Source organism: Urocitellus parryii, chromosome 3, assembly GCF_045843805.1.
Source record: "Urocitellus parryii isolate mUroPar1 chromosome 3, mUroPar1.hap1, whole genome shotgun sequence".
Taxonomy (NCBI): Eukaryota; Metazoa; Chordata; class Mammalia; order Rodentia; family Sciuridae; genus Urocitellus; species Urocitellus parryii.
Genome location: NC_135533.1, coordinates 52,245,604 through 52,257,886, shown reverse-complemented (window position 1 = coordinate 52,257,886; position 12,283 = coordinate 52,245,604). Strand labels below are relative to the sequence as shown.

At 54.1% G+C, this 12,283-nt stretch overlaps 1 protein-coding gene across 2 annotated transcripts; it reads left to right on the top strand.

The window, feature by feature from the left end:
* Window positions 1-2,619: 2,619 nt before the first annotated feature.
* Prrt4 (proline rich transmembrane protein 4) lies at window positions 2,620-10,610 on the top strand. 2 transcript variants are annotated; one of them, XM_026411688.2, is made up of 5 exons: window positions 2,620-3,268; window positions 3,353-3,457; window positions 3,807-3,932; window positions 8,791-9,011; window positions 10,046-10,215. In XM_026411688.2, exons 1-5 carry the CDS (start codon window positions 2,620-2,622, stop codon window positions 10,115-10,117), a joined length of 1,173 nt encoding a protein of 390 aa, XP_026267473.2. In that variant the 3' UTR covers window positions 10,118-10,215. The 2 variants fall into 2 exon arrangements, with proteins under 2 accessions (XP_026267473.2, XP_026267472.2); XM_026411687.2 differs by having other exon boundaries at window positions 8,791-10,610.
* Window positions 10,611-12,283: the final 1,673 nt, after the last annotated feature.

The following is a 12,283-nucleotide window of genomic DNA, read 5'->3' as shown; positions in this document are numbered from 1 at the left end:
GAAGAAAACATGAAGGGATATAGAGTAACATAAATGAGCAAGTACTGCTTAAATCAGTCACAACTGCAGCCTAGCAGGGTGCGCTGCCAAAAGCATCCATGGTGGCTACTCAGTGCTGGGTCATCCTCAAGGCTGCCTCTGCTTGGTTTCTTTTGTATTCTCTGGAGGCTGGATGCTCTTTGATTTTACCATTCTCCTCTCACCTCTTATGGGAAACAAGTTGTAATCCAATTCTCACAAGCAGTTCAACTCACCATTTTTCTTTTTCTACAGACATTTCTGAAACTCTAAGTATTTTTGAAAGATCCGTTGTAGCAAAAAGAGATGTTGTGTAGAGATTGACATTTGGCAGTCGGCCTGCCAAGTGTAGGAGATGCTCCTCTGTAGCAGTACAACTGTTGCCAACCATAAGATGGTGAGGAGGGCAGCAAAGGGACCGAGTTCAAGTCTCTGTATAGCGGTATGTAGCGGTGATGTTCTGGTTCTTAATTTACCTGGCTGTAAAATGGGAACGTAACAGGGATTTGTGAGGATGTGGAAGTATACTTTCACTCACAGTAATGACGTAATAGAATGACTTTTAGTGCCTGAAGTGCCATCGTGGGGGCAGGCTGCTGTGTGCCGTGTTTGTGTGTGTGTGCGCGCGCTTATGTGCATGCCTCTGTGTGTGTGTGTGTATGTGTGTGTGCGCGCGCGCGCCCTGGCCGGCGGGTGTGTTTCCTGGGAATGGCTTGCTTGTAGATGTGTGCGCTGGGCTGCCCTGGGAGTGTGTGACTGCCAGCTGCAAGCTGAGAACGAGGCGCCCGCGCTCACCGCGGTTGATTGGCGGCGCTGGGTGAATGAACGCGCGTGGGGCCCCGGCCCCGAAGCGGACGCGGCTCGGCTCTGCTGTGCGCGCTCGCTCGCCTGCCGGCCAGGGTAGGGGGTGAACCGCGGGCGGCAGCCGGGTGGGAGGAGAGGAGGGGGAGGGCGCGGGAGCCAGGAGGGAGGGCCGTCAGAGCGCTGCTGCCGCGGAGCCAGGCGCAGGCGGCTGGGCCGGGGAGCCGGGCTCGCAGCCAGGAGGCGGTGCCGTGGGGAGGGAGCGCGGAGCGCGGAGTGCGGAGCCGGAGCCGGAGCCCGGCCGCCCGCCTGGTGAGAGCGCTGCGGGCCGGGCCGGGGGCAGATAGGGGGCAGCGGGTCGGCGAAGCTGCGGTCACTTGGACGAGCCGAGGGGGCGTCGGGGAGCTGGGGACCCGATTTCCAGTCCTGGCGCCGGGCTCTACGGAGAGAAGGCGCGAGACTCCGCGGAGCGTTGCCCAGTAGGGTGCGCCGGGGTCGCCGCGACCGCCCTTTCTCCGGGGGCTAGGCGGAGGAGACTGCCTAAGGGAGCGAGCGACAGGAGCAGGTCGGTCCAGACTGGGGAGTGTGTACGTGTGTGTGCGCGCCGTGTGTGTACATGTGTGCCTTCGAGGGGTAGTGGGTGTGTAGGGGCGTGGGGGAATGACGGCGTGTGATGTGTGTATGTACAGTGCCAATGTGTGTTAGGGGCGTGTGTGCCTCTCTGACTGTATATGCTGTGTGTGTGAGAGAGAGGGAGAGCTAGACAGGGGAGGTAGGAGCTTACAGCGCTTGGATCTGAACCCATGTAGGAGACAGGGGGCTCGGCAGGATGGAATGTGTGTGCATGTGTGCAGGGGTGTGTGAAGGGTGAGTGGGTGAGTGTGTCGGGTGCTAGGTGTGGCTATGTGTGCGTGATGGAAGGGTGCCGGGTGCACGTGTGTCCCTGGTTCACCCTCCCTCCCCCCACCAGATGTGTGTTCCGGGTGGGGAGAGTCCTGGGGAGGGACTGGGAATCTATTGCTGCTGCCCCTTACCCAGGTTGCTTGCCTGGCCTTCTCCCCTGGGGAGCCAGTAATGGCCAAGCTACCCTTCCCTCCAAATACTTCTAGGGTCTTGGGGAAGGGAGCATGCAGGCCCCGGAAGGGGAAAGGGTTGTGAGAGGAGGGAGCTTCTGCTGGACTAGAGACTCTGGCAGAGCCCAGCAGCCTTTGCCACTGCCAGATCCAGCAGGCCTGTGCCCCTCTGGGGGCCCAGTGTTTCTGTGGTATCTCAGATCAGGCCAGAGGTGGGGGTCAGAACTAACCCAGAATGAGGGTTTGCTTGCTCACAGCTGTATTTTCAGCAGGAGGCTTGGTGCACAGTAGGCTTCTGAATTTTTGAAGGAGGTAGGAAGGCTCCACAAAAGTGTGGGGGAAGAAGGGTAAGAGTCTGCATCTGGAAGCCTAAGCCCATCCTCTGGCTATGTTGAGGAACCCAATTCTCAATGTGCAGGGTTGGGGTGGGGGTGAGGGATGGCAGGGGAGAGATTTGTGATAGGGCCTGAAGGTACAGGAAAGAGCTGGCAAGAAGAGCCATCATGTCTCTCTACTTAGGCAGAACACTTTGCATCCTGTGCCCCACCCCACCTGCTTCTCGGTGATCAGAAGCCTCTGTCTGGGATGTCTGATCCTGGGAAAGGGAGAGGGTGGCAGCAGCCAGGGCTCACAAGGCCTCTCCTCCCTCTAGGACCTTCGTACTCAAAAGGTGCTGAAGAACTGAGCCCCCTGCTACTCAGGCCACCCCAGGGGGCCAGGTGGGGCCATGGCAGGGCATGGCTGCCTTGGGCTGGGCCTGTTCTGCTGGGTCCTGCTTGCTGTTCCTGTGGGCCCCCAGCCTGCCTCCTCCATCCCAGGTGCCTCTCTAACCACTTTGACCCCGCCACCTCAAAGTGAGGCCTCTATGCTGTCCCTCAACCTGGGACTTAACTTCAAATTTCATCTTCGGGGACCAGCTGCTGTCTGGGGGAGCCCTGTCACAGAGACCCAGCCTCTGTCTCCTGGGCCAGGCCAGGAACCAGAAGAGGTTGCCAGTGTGCTGAGGACTGATCCCATTTGGGAACTGCTGGTGGGCTCTCCCAGGAACTCTCCCCCAGAGTGGGGCTCTGCTGAAGGCAGTTCTGTGCCCTGGGCCTCCTCCTTGACTCTTGAGTCCACATCACCACTTTCTGGGCCCACCGACCAGCCCACTGCTCCCTATCAGCCCAGGATGGGCACTGTGACTTGGGCCACTGCTTTGACGGTGACAGCACCTCCATCCAGTATTCCCAGGCCCCACCAGAGCGAGCTGGAGCTGAAGTTTGATGTGGCACTGAGAGCGGGTGCAGCCCCCACACTTGGGCATCGAACATTACCCCTGCTGCCCAGCCTTCGAGCCAGCCTGGCAGAGATTGCTGGGCGCTTGGGACCCTTTGGTAAGCACCCACCCATCTGAGGAGAGTCTCTGCTGGGTCCCCCTGGTAAGTAAAAGGCAGATTCAGCTTGCACTCCTTTTGCAGGGTTTTTTGGCACTACTTTGTCCCCACTCCGGAACTTCTCAGGCTTGAACCCCCCAGGCACAACAATATCCCCAAGCTCTGCTTCTAAAGTGTCAGATTCTCCAGGTGAGTGTTCATTTATTTTCAACATACATTTATAGGACCCTTTACATGTCAGGTGCTATGTTAGGGGCCTGTCCAATACCTCCTTTTCTTTGCCCAGGGGAGGCCTGTAATGCTTCTCCCAGGTCTTAGGACAAGGACTACTGCTCCACAAGGAAACATATTCTTTGCCAGATTGACTCTGGCTTGGCACTTGTAGTTTAGTTTAAATTGTACATCAGCTTAGTATGTGGCTACAATTCCTAGGTTAGTGACTTCCTTAAGGCAAGATCCTCAGAAGGACAGGATTTTTTCTCAAGCATCAAAGGCCACAATCTTTGGTGTAGGTAGGCCTTATGTGTTCCTGTTGCAGGGTTCTTTGGCAGTACTCTGTCCCCACCCCTACCTACCTTGGAAAGGAAGCTCTCAAGCCCAAGTCTGCTGGACCCAGCTACTTCCCTAAGCTCTGCTTCAATTGAAACAACACTGATGCAACGTGGTAAGTATACAATTCATTTGAACTTGACAGTTATTTATTCAGTGTCACTACATGCTAGTCACTCTCAGTGTTCTCAGACCCTTTTATTTCATTGATATTGTAACCATAATCATCATTCTTTTCATCATCATCATGGAGAAATCTACACAAATTGTCTGAGAACAAGTGTTACCAGGGAAGATCCCACATGGAGTTAAGTTACAATGTTCTGAAAGGTTTGCAGTCATAGGCAGAATAGGATGGAGACAGATGGGTCAGGCCAAACAGTACAGGAACTCCTTCATTATTTCTACTGCACTGCCACTTACCCCACCCTTCACTCTGGGTGGCCTGGCCTACTTCCGCATCCCCTCTCAACACCAACTTTGGGCTGTCTCCTCTGCTGTCTGATCTGACATGACATGCTGTCAGATATGGGCAGAGCTGGGCTCTTCATTAGGAAGACATTGAAGAGGAGACTGTGAGTAGACAGATGCCACTTTTGATCAGGGGAGCCTTTCAGAACATGCATCTAGACAGGTATGTGATACTGAGGAGGGACCACAGACTCTGACATCTTGAGACCTGGCTTTGAATCCCTTTACTTACTTAAAACTAGCTGGTTGGCCTTGGGCAGGTTAGTTTACCCCGTTGAGCCTAACTTCTCTCATATATCTAAGGTTTAATAATAGTACTCATTTTGCCAAGATATTGTGAAGTTTCCAGATAACATAAACTCTTGGCATGCTGTTGGGCACAAAGTAGAAGTTCATATAGTTATAGCTATTAACCTTGCTTCTGTACCCCACATATACTTCCAGACCCTACCTTGCAGAAGATATTACAGCCTTGGCCCCAAGCTATTGTGGAATCACACATAAACTCACTGGGCAGATGGCCCAGGTGCTTGGGAAGATGAAGTCACAGGAGCCCTGGGGAGGGCTCTGCAAAGGGTTACTGTGCCTGTGAAGCCCCTCAGCCACCCCATACTAGGCTCAGCCATGGATACCCCTGGTCCTCCAGTTTCTGCCAGCCCCAGACTTAACACCAAAACCCCAATTTCTGGTTCCCTCCAGTCATTGTCACAGCACTCCCTAAGTGGTGGGTGAGGAACTGACTTCTCCCCTGTCTAGCCAGTGTACAGCAGCAATAGGAACTGTTGTGGGAGGGGGGCAACTCTGTGCCCCAGGGGAAGGATGCTGGCTGGCAGTCTGTCAGCCTGGGTGACAGTGCTGGCCAGGCAGGTTTAATGAGTCTGGACAGTATCAGAGGCAGCCTCACCCGGCAGGCTAGCAGCCCCACCCTCACCCCCTTCCTCACTGGTGGCTGCAGGAACCTGGCCTCTTCCTGGCTGCTCCTCCTGGATAAACCCAGGAGGGCCTCCTGGAGAGAAGACCAATGGGTTTCACTCACGTGGGAGTGTGTGCATGCATGTGAGTAAAGCCACGTGCATATATATGTAGCACTGTCAAACAGGGAACAAAGGGAGTCTTTCTGTGTCTCCTCTAAGATCTTTCTTAACTAGGTATCATCAACCTTGCACCTTGGACTCCTATGTCTTCCTTGTACTAGATTCCCTTCACCTTGAACTGAGTTGTATTTAGCCCATACACAACCCAACAGTTGTATAGGTCCTAACATATGGAAGGATTTTTAGACTATTTGATAAGTCCCTCCTGTCCTCAGTTCCCTGAGTGCTTGCCTTTACTCCTGGAGTACCCTGGTGGGTCTCTGTTCTGCGCAGCCAGCATTTGCTCCATCCTAGTTGTTAAATATTTCGAGTATCAGTGCTACAATGTTTATCAGTTCTCCAGGATCCTGGGGGTGGGTGTGGGGAGAAGGATGAGGCCAGGCCACTAAATGAGCTACAGCATCCAGGATGGAGATGCAATTCCCCAGCCCTTTGATCTGGGCAGCTGGTGGATAATCAGGCCTGACTCTTCCATGAATGAGCTTGTCCCTCCCCTCCCCTCCCCCCTCCCCAGTCAGCTCCTGCCTCACAGATTACTCACATTGACATCCCATCTCCTCCCTCACCCCTGAGGCGAAGAGGGGCTACAGGTCACAGTGGGGTCTCCCTGGAGGGGTGCCCTGTTTAGGAGCGGGATCCTGGGAAGGGGGAATCAGAAGGTTACTATTTTCTGGGGGGGAACTGAAGGCTCTTTCTGGGGAAGCCACAAATGGGGAGACAGAAAATGAGGTTAAGTGGACCCTTCAAAGGTAGAAGTTGGATTTTCTCCTACCTGTCCCCACCCTTGCCTGGCTCACTTAGAATGTACTAAGAATGCTCTGACCCCTGGAAACAGTGCTCCTAATTCAGAACTCACTCTCAGACACTTGAGCAGTCCCCATACTTTGCCTATTTTCTGGCTTTTATTCCTTCCCTGGATTGTTACAAATGTTGAAATTTGCTCTAGTTGCTATAGTGCTTGAGGACAAAGATGGGAGATGGGGTTTCCTGTGTCCCACAAGAGGGAAAAGGTGAAGATGGAAGAGTATGAAGTGGAGCTGACCTCTGAGAGCTGCATTTGTCTGTGTAGTGAGCAATGAGGAGAGGGTGAGGGGTGACAGGCTGGGGCAGAACCTCCCTTCCTCTTTGTAGAGCCCACTAAGGAAAGGCTACCAGCACTGGCCTGGCTGCTGCTGTAGGACCTCAGTCACTGCAAAATGACTAAGACCAGAAGCAGTGCATTGGGCCAGAACATCAGAGGGGACCAGGGAATGAGGGACAAGGGAATGTGTTTATTTGATCCTGCCAATGCCAGACTGATGCCCTCTCCTGATTACCAAGCTATCTGTTCCTAGCTGGGTGGTTTCTCATTTAACTGATGGCCATGGTCTTCCTGAGTGTTCTGGGATGGTCAAGTCATTAACTCAAATAGAGTTCATAAACTGAGACAGTATGTTGATCTTCACTCCACTAATTGTTGTCTTTCTAAGCAAGCTTAGGATATGCGAAGGATGTTAAAAACAACAGTTTTTAATTAGGTAAATCAAGAATTAGTGTGAGGCCAGGAATGGTCACATTCACACAAATACAAACTGATGATTGATCAGTGATGAACATTAGCCAATAATAATGATATGGACCACCAGCTTGTATTGAACATTATTTCATGCCAGGCACTCCTAAGAATATTACATACATCATCTCTTTTGTCATTGTAACTATCTTATGTAGTGGTGCTCTTACCTATTTCTTATTTGAGAAATGTGATCAAATGGGAATCAGGGTGTATGCTGCTATTTGCTATATTTAGTTTTCTGGCTGTACCTTCTCTGTCTCTCTAATTGACCAATTCCATCTTCCCCTCCCCTCTCTCCAGAGAAGCTTTCTGGCCCCCTACTCCTTTTCCTTGTTCTTAGAACTTGTGTGCCTTTCATGTCCCCAGTGAAAGCCAGGATTTTCCTGTGTTGTTCAGCTGGGACCTGGTCAAACAGTTGAGGCAGGAGTGTGAGCCATAGAAGACACTCCTCCCTCACTTCCCATCTGTGCCCAGTCTTCTTTCCCTTCACCACCAGGCTGTCCCCATCCTTCACTACCATCTTTTCTTCCTTCATTTTAACCTGAATATGTAGTTGCTTCAAGCCTGTGAGATAGTGATAGGGAGGGGTCAGCTTCCAGCATCTTCCTTGTGACCTGGCCGTGGCAAGAATCCCTGGATCTAACTCGTTTGAGTTCCTCTCTTGCTCTAAGAGAGTGGTAGAACCAGGGTCTTACTTCTCCCTGCTTAGTTGACTTCCTCTCTGTTGAGAGATGTGGGAAGATGTTGGACACAGAGAGACTCACTTACTCAGATGGCATCTTATCCTGCTAACAACTCCCCAGTTGCTCCTTTCTAGGAGTTTGAGACCCAGGGTAGTCCAACTTAATGTCACCTTCTATAAAAGGCAGAGAACCAAAGGGCCATCTATATTGAGTCTTAGACCAATGGCTTTGTGGGGCCACAGCCATGGGTAGGCTGAGGATTGAGGTATAGTTGGCAGGAAGGGTAGTAATAAGAATAGTGTTTTCCTCAAGCTGCTGGGGACAAGAGAGTCTTTTCTCTTCCCCTGCTCTGTGTGTGTATGCATGTCAGTTCCTTGAAATGAGAACATGGGAGAATATCTGAAAAGGTCAGAAGTATCTCCTACCACCAAGGTAGGAATTAGGAGTCAGGGGTGCAAAACAAGAGATAAGCAGACAAGAATTATGAAGAGGCTTTGGAGTGGAAAGGGGCTCAGATTGGTGCTCAGGTCTGGATTCTAGTGGTACATCATCTCTTTTGTCATTGCCACTCTTTGACCTTGGACAAGTCATTTTATCTCTCTACAGAGTCTCAGTATCTTTATCTGGCAAATGAGAATTCATTTATTCAATGGATATCTGCCCACTGTCAACTAGATACCACAAACCATTTAGGCATGTAGATTCAGATGTGAGCACAGGAAACAAAAAATCTTTGTTATCACAAAACTTCCTTTCTGATGGGGGATTTGTACTAGAGGGGACATCCACTATTCCTTCCAGTTGTAGTAAAGTTCTGTAACTTCTTAAAGAAACAAACAAACAAACACTTTTTTTCCCCCAGTAGAATCAAAGAATGTTGGAGGAAAATAAACATAAGAGAGGGAAAGGGGGAAGGATGAGGAAGCTTCAGCCTGAGGGGTTGGAATGGGGGAGGGGAGGATGTGAGACCAAGAAGTCCTAGAGTCTCCTCTATAGAACAAGGACATCCGCGGTGTTTTTTATATTACTTGTTTATTTGAATTTGTTATACATGATGACATCCTGGGTGTTTTGATGTACTCTTGAACTGATATTCAGGCATTTAGTTGAGGTCTGTGGGTGGAGGGTGGGACTATACAATTGCCTCAGCAAAACGTTCTTTGCCCACAGACCCCACCATCCCCACCTCTGATGACCCATCTCCTGCCAGCCTTGGGAACCCTTCAGTGCAGCCAGAATGTGGGCCAGAGTCCTGCAGTGTGGGAGAGTTACCTGACCACGAGGTGCAGCCTCCTGCCTCCCCGCTGCCTCTCTTCTTCCTGACCCTGGAGGCCGACTGGACAGAAGCCAGAGCTCACTGGGGGCTGGCCTGGGAGGCCCATGTGTATGGGGCAGGCGCTCTCTTTGGCCTGGTGGCCTTGCTAGCACTATTGGCTTTGGCCCTCTTGCCTTGGCGCTGCCCGCCTGGCGCCCCCTGCCTGGCGCTGCTGGACCTGCTGCTGCTCTCTGCGGGGACCACGCGGGCTTTTCCACTCTTCTACGACGCCTATGGGCACCGGGACCGGCTGCCGGCGCTGGCCTGGCTGCTGCTGCAGGACCTTCCTCTGCCCTGCCTGGCAGCCGGCTTGGGGCTGGCCTGCCTGCTTCTGGCTCGGCCTCGCCCGCCGCGGTGCCCCGCCGGATTGGCCGCGCTGTTGCTTCTGGGGTTGGGGCTGTCAGCCGCCGCCGCGCTTGGCAGTGCCGCGCATCGCCCGCTGCGGCCCCTGCGGCTCGCCTCGCGCGGGCTGCACGCCTTCCTTGCCGCCCTCCTTTCAGGGCTCCTGCTGGCTCTCTCCTGCTGGCGAGGTCGTCGGCGGCGGGCTGGAGCGCCCCTGGGAGGGTCTGGCTTCAAGGGATCTACCCCTGTCCCGCAGGCGCGCAGCCCTTTCGCCCCCCGTGAGTCCTGGCGGCGCGCGGCGCGCACTGCCCCGGTGGCTGGCACTTTCGGGCTGTTGAGCGGAGCCCTGCAAGGCTACGAGGTTCTTCACGCCCTAGGTTATGGAGGCCAACCTGGCCTAGAGGGGCCTTGGCCCTGGTGGGCCTTCCAGCTAGGCCTGCGCCTGGGCGAGGTGGGTGTCGCACTCCCGCTGGCGCTGCTGGGACTTTACCCCGCGCTCTGCAGTCCCCGCGTGCCTCCGCGCTGCTGGGCTAAGCTCTTCCGATTGTCCCCGGGCCATGCGGCTCCGCTCCTGCCGGGGGGCTGGGTCACTGGGCCCCCAGACAAGGAGCCTCTGGGTAGCGCCATCGCACGTGGCGACGCCGAGTTACTTCAGTTGTGCGCCCTGGCAGGGCCAGGTCCAGACCTCTTACTCCAGGGAGGTGGCTGCCGGGGCTTCAAAGGCACCGCGGCCAACTCGGCCCAGTCCCCCGCCTCTTCCCCTTGCAGCGATTGCACCGTAGACTTCCGCCCGCCCTCCCCAATCAACCTGCGGCGCAGCATCGAAGAGGCCCTCTGTAGCGAGGCGCTGCTGGCTCCCGGTCTCTTCCAGGGCCCTGCCTTCGGGGAAGCTCTGCCTGGGCTCGGCCTCTATCGCACAGCCTCGCTAGGGACCAAGACAGGGACCGGGCCCAGTGGAAAGTCGGAGGAGACCCCCAGTTCCCCGGCGCCTCCGGAGCTCCCTTCTCCTGGGGCCTGGCCCGCCGGCAGCAGCGCCTCCTCGGGTTCTCTGTGTGGACTCTCGCGGGACAGCTCGTCCATGCTGCTGTGTTCCAGCCCCGATAGGCCCCTGCGCTGTCCACTGGTTTGCGTCCTCAGTCCTCCGCGGCCCTCAGGAAGCAGCCCCAGCCTCCCGGCTTCCGGATCCTACCAGGCCTTGTCCCCACCCTCCCGCGACTCCCCAGAGCCTGCTCCTGAGCTGCTGGCCGAGGAGGTTTTACTGCAAGAGCAGTTCCTGGATGCCTGCCGACAGATTGACGAGCTGAGCGTGGGGAGCGACACCATAGACCTGTGAAGGGGCAACCACTTCGCTGCCCTGCCCATGGGCCCCTTTGTGGTGCCTGTTGTGGCCAAGACCTGCACACTGTAACCTTTTCCCCAATCCTGCCTGGGTCAGATAGCTCCCCTGCTTCCTTCCTCCTCCAGGGGATGGGTGGGTCAGCAGCCGGGCTCTGTTGATTGGGACTCAGTGCCATCTTCTCTGGAGCCCTGGGCTCAGATGCCCTCAGCTGTAATTTTAGGCCAGCAGGAATCTCACTATCCTTGGCCTGTGCCAGCAATAAAGCTCCAAGGTGCTCCACCTCTGACCACTACTTCCCACTCTGGTGCTGAGTGAGAGGAACTGTCCTCAGAAGACCTGGGGCCCTGCCTCTGCCCCATACCCACCTTTGCCATGCCCAGAAACCCCACCTCTGTGGAGAGTGAGACTCCCTGTTCTCCATCAGACCCTTCCTCACAGAAGGGTCCATGGCCCATCCTGGAGACCTTATAGCAGTTGGGTGGGAGACAAACACTTTCAGAGTTAATTTATCAATAAAATATTTTCAGAGGAGAAAGTTCTGACCTTCTTGGAAAAACTTAAATGGCACTACAGAAGCAGTGGTTCTACCAGAAGTGGAAGTGGGGTGTGTCTGCCTCAGAACCAGGCACCTTCACGTAAGACAAAGGAATCTTATCCCATGGCTGGGATGAGTGGGGGTCCTGGGAGCTGCCCCTTGAAGATCCTTCTGACTCTCTGAGAAATGGTTTTTTCATAGGGATAAAAATGTAGTCCTCAGAGGTTGGGGAGGAACTCTCAGTCTTGGTGGAAATGCCTGGATTCCTAGGAGCCTGGCTTTGGGGCTTAGTGAACTACTGGCTAAGGACTATTTAGGGATAAAGTCCTTCATGGAAACATTGATACACATGTAAAAGGGCCTGATCACCCCCAGCCAGAATCCTGAGCAATCCCCCAACCACTGTCAAACAGCCTGGGATTCACAAAGAGAAAACTGCCTTCTTTACCCACCAAGAGGGCTTCTTTGAAACTGGGCTCACAACCACCTTACCCACTCCCCTGCAGGTCTGTCATCCCCCATAGGCACAGATTCTCCCCGGAAAAAGCCTGCCTTCCACTGCCTGCCTCTTCCCCTGCCTCAGCCCCAGCCCAGCACCCAAAGCAGAATTCACAGTGCAGAGAGCCACAAACACATCCGGCCACCAGGCCCTCGGTAATCCCTCCCTTGCCTGGAGCATTTGGCTGGGAGCTCTAGATAGTGTACATTTGTCATTTGGCTAAAATTCAGTGATTTAGAATGGCACAAAAGCAGAGTGTTGGATTAGGTTTCAAAATGAAAATCTGACAGTGTTTTGGCAGATGTCCTGCACATCGCAGGGAGACCTGTAGGGGCACACACAGGCTCAAAGTGGTAAAACAGGAACTCCAGTGGTTTTCCTTCCAATTCTTACCATCAGCTGCTGAGGCTTAGAGATGGGAGGCTAGGAGCCAAAAGAGAAGCAGGCAGGGAAGCCCAGGGCAGCTGGGGCCCTTGGCCAGACCAAGTCCCAAGCACTAGTGGGGGAATTCAAGTACTGCTCTCCTTGCAGATGATGATCTGTCTTGGTTGAGAGGAGCATCCAGGGCCTCAGATCTCAGAGGAAGGAAGGGAGCCAGCGATGTCTGGGGGGAGAGAGAGTAGCGAAGAAAAA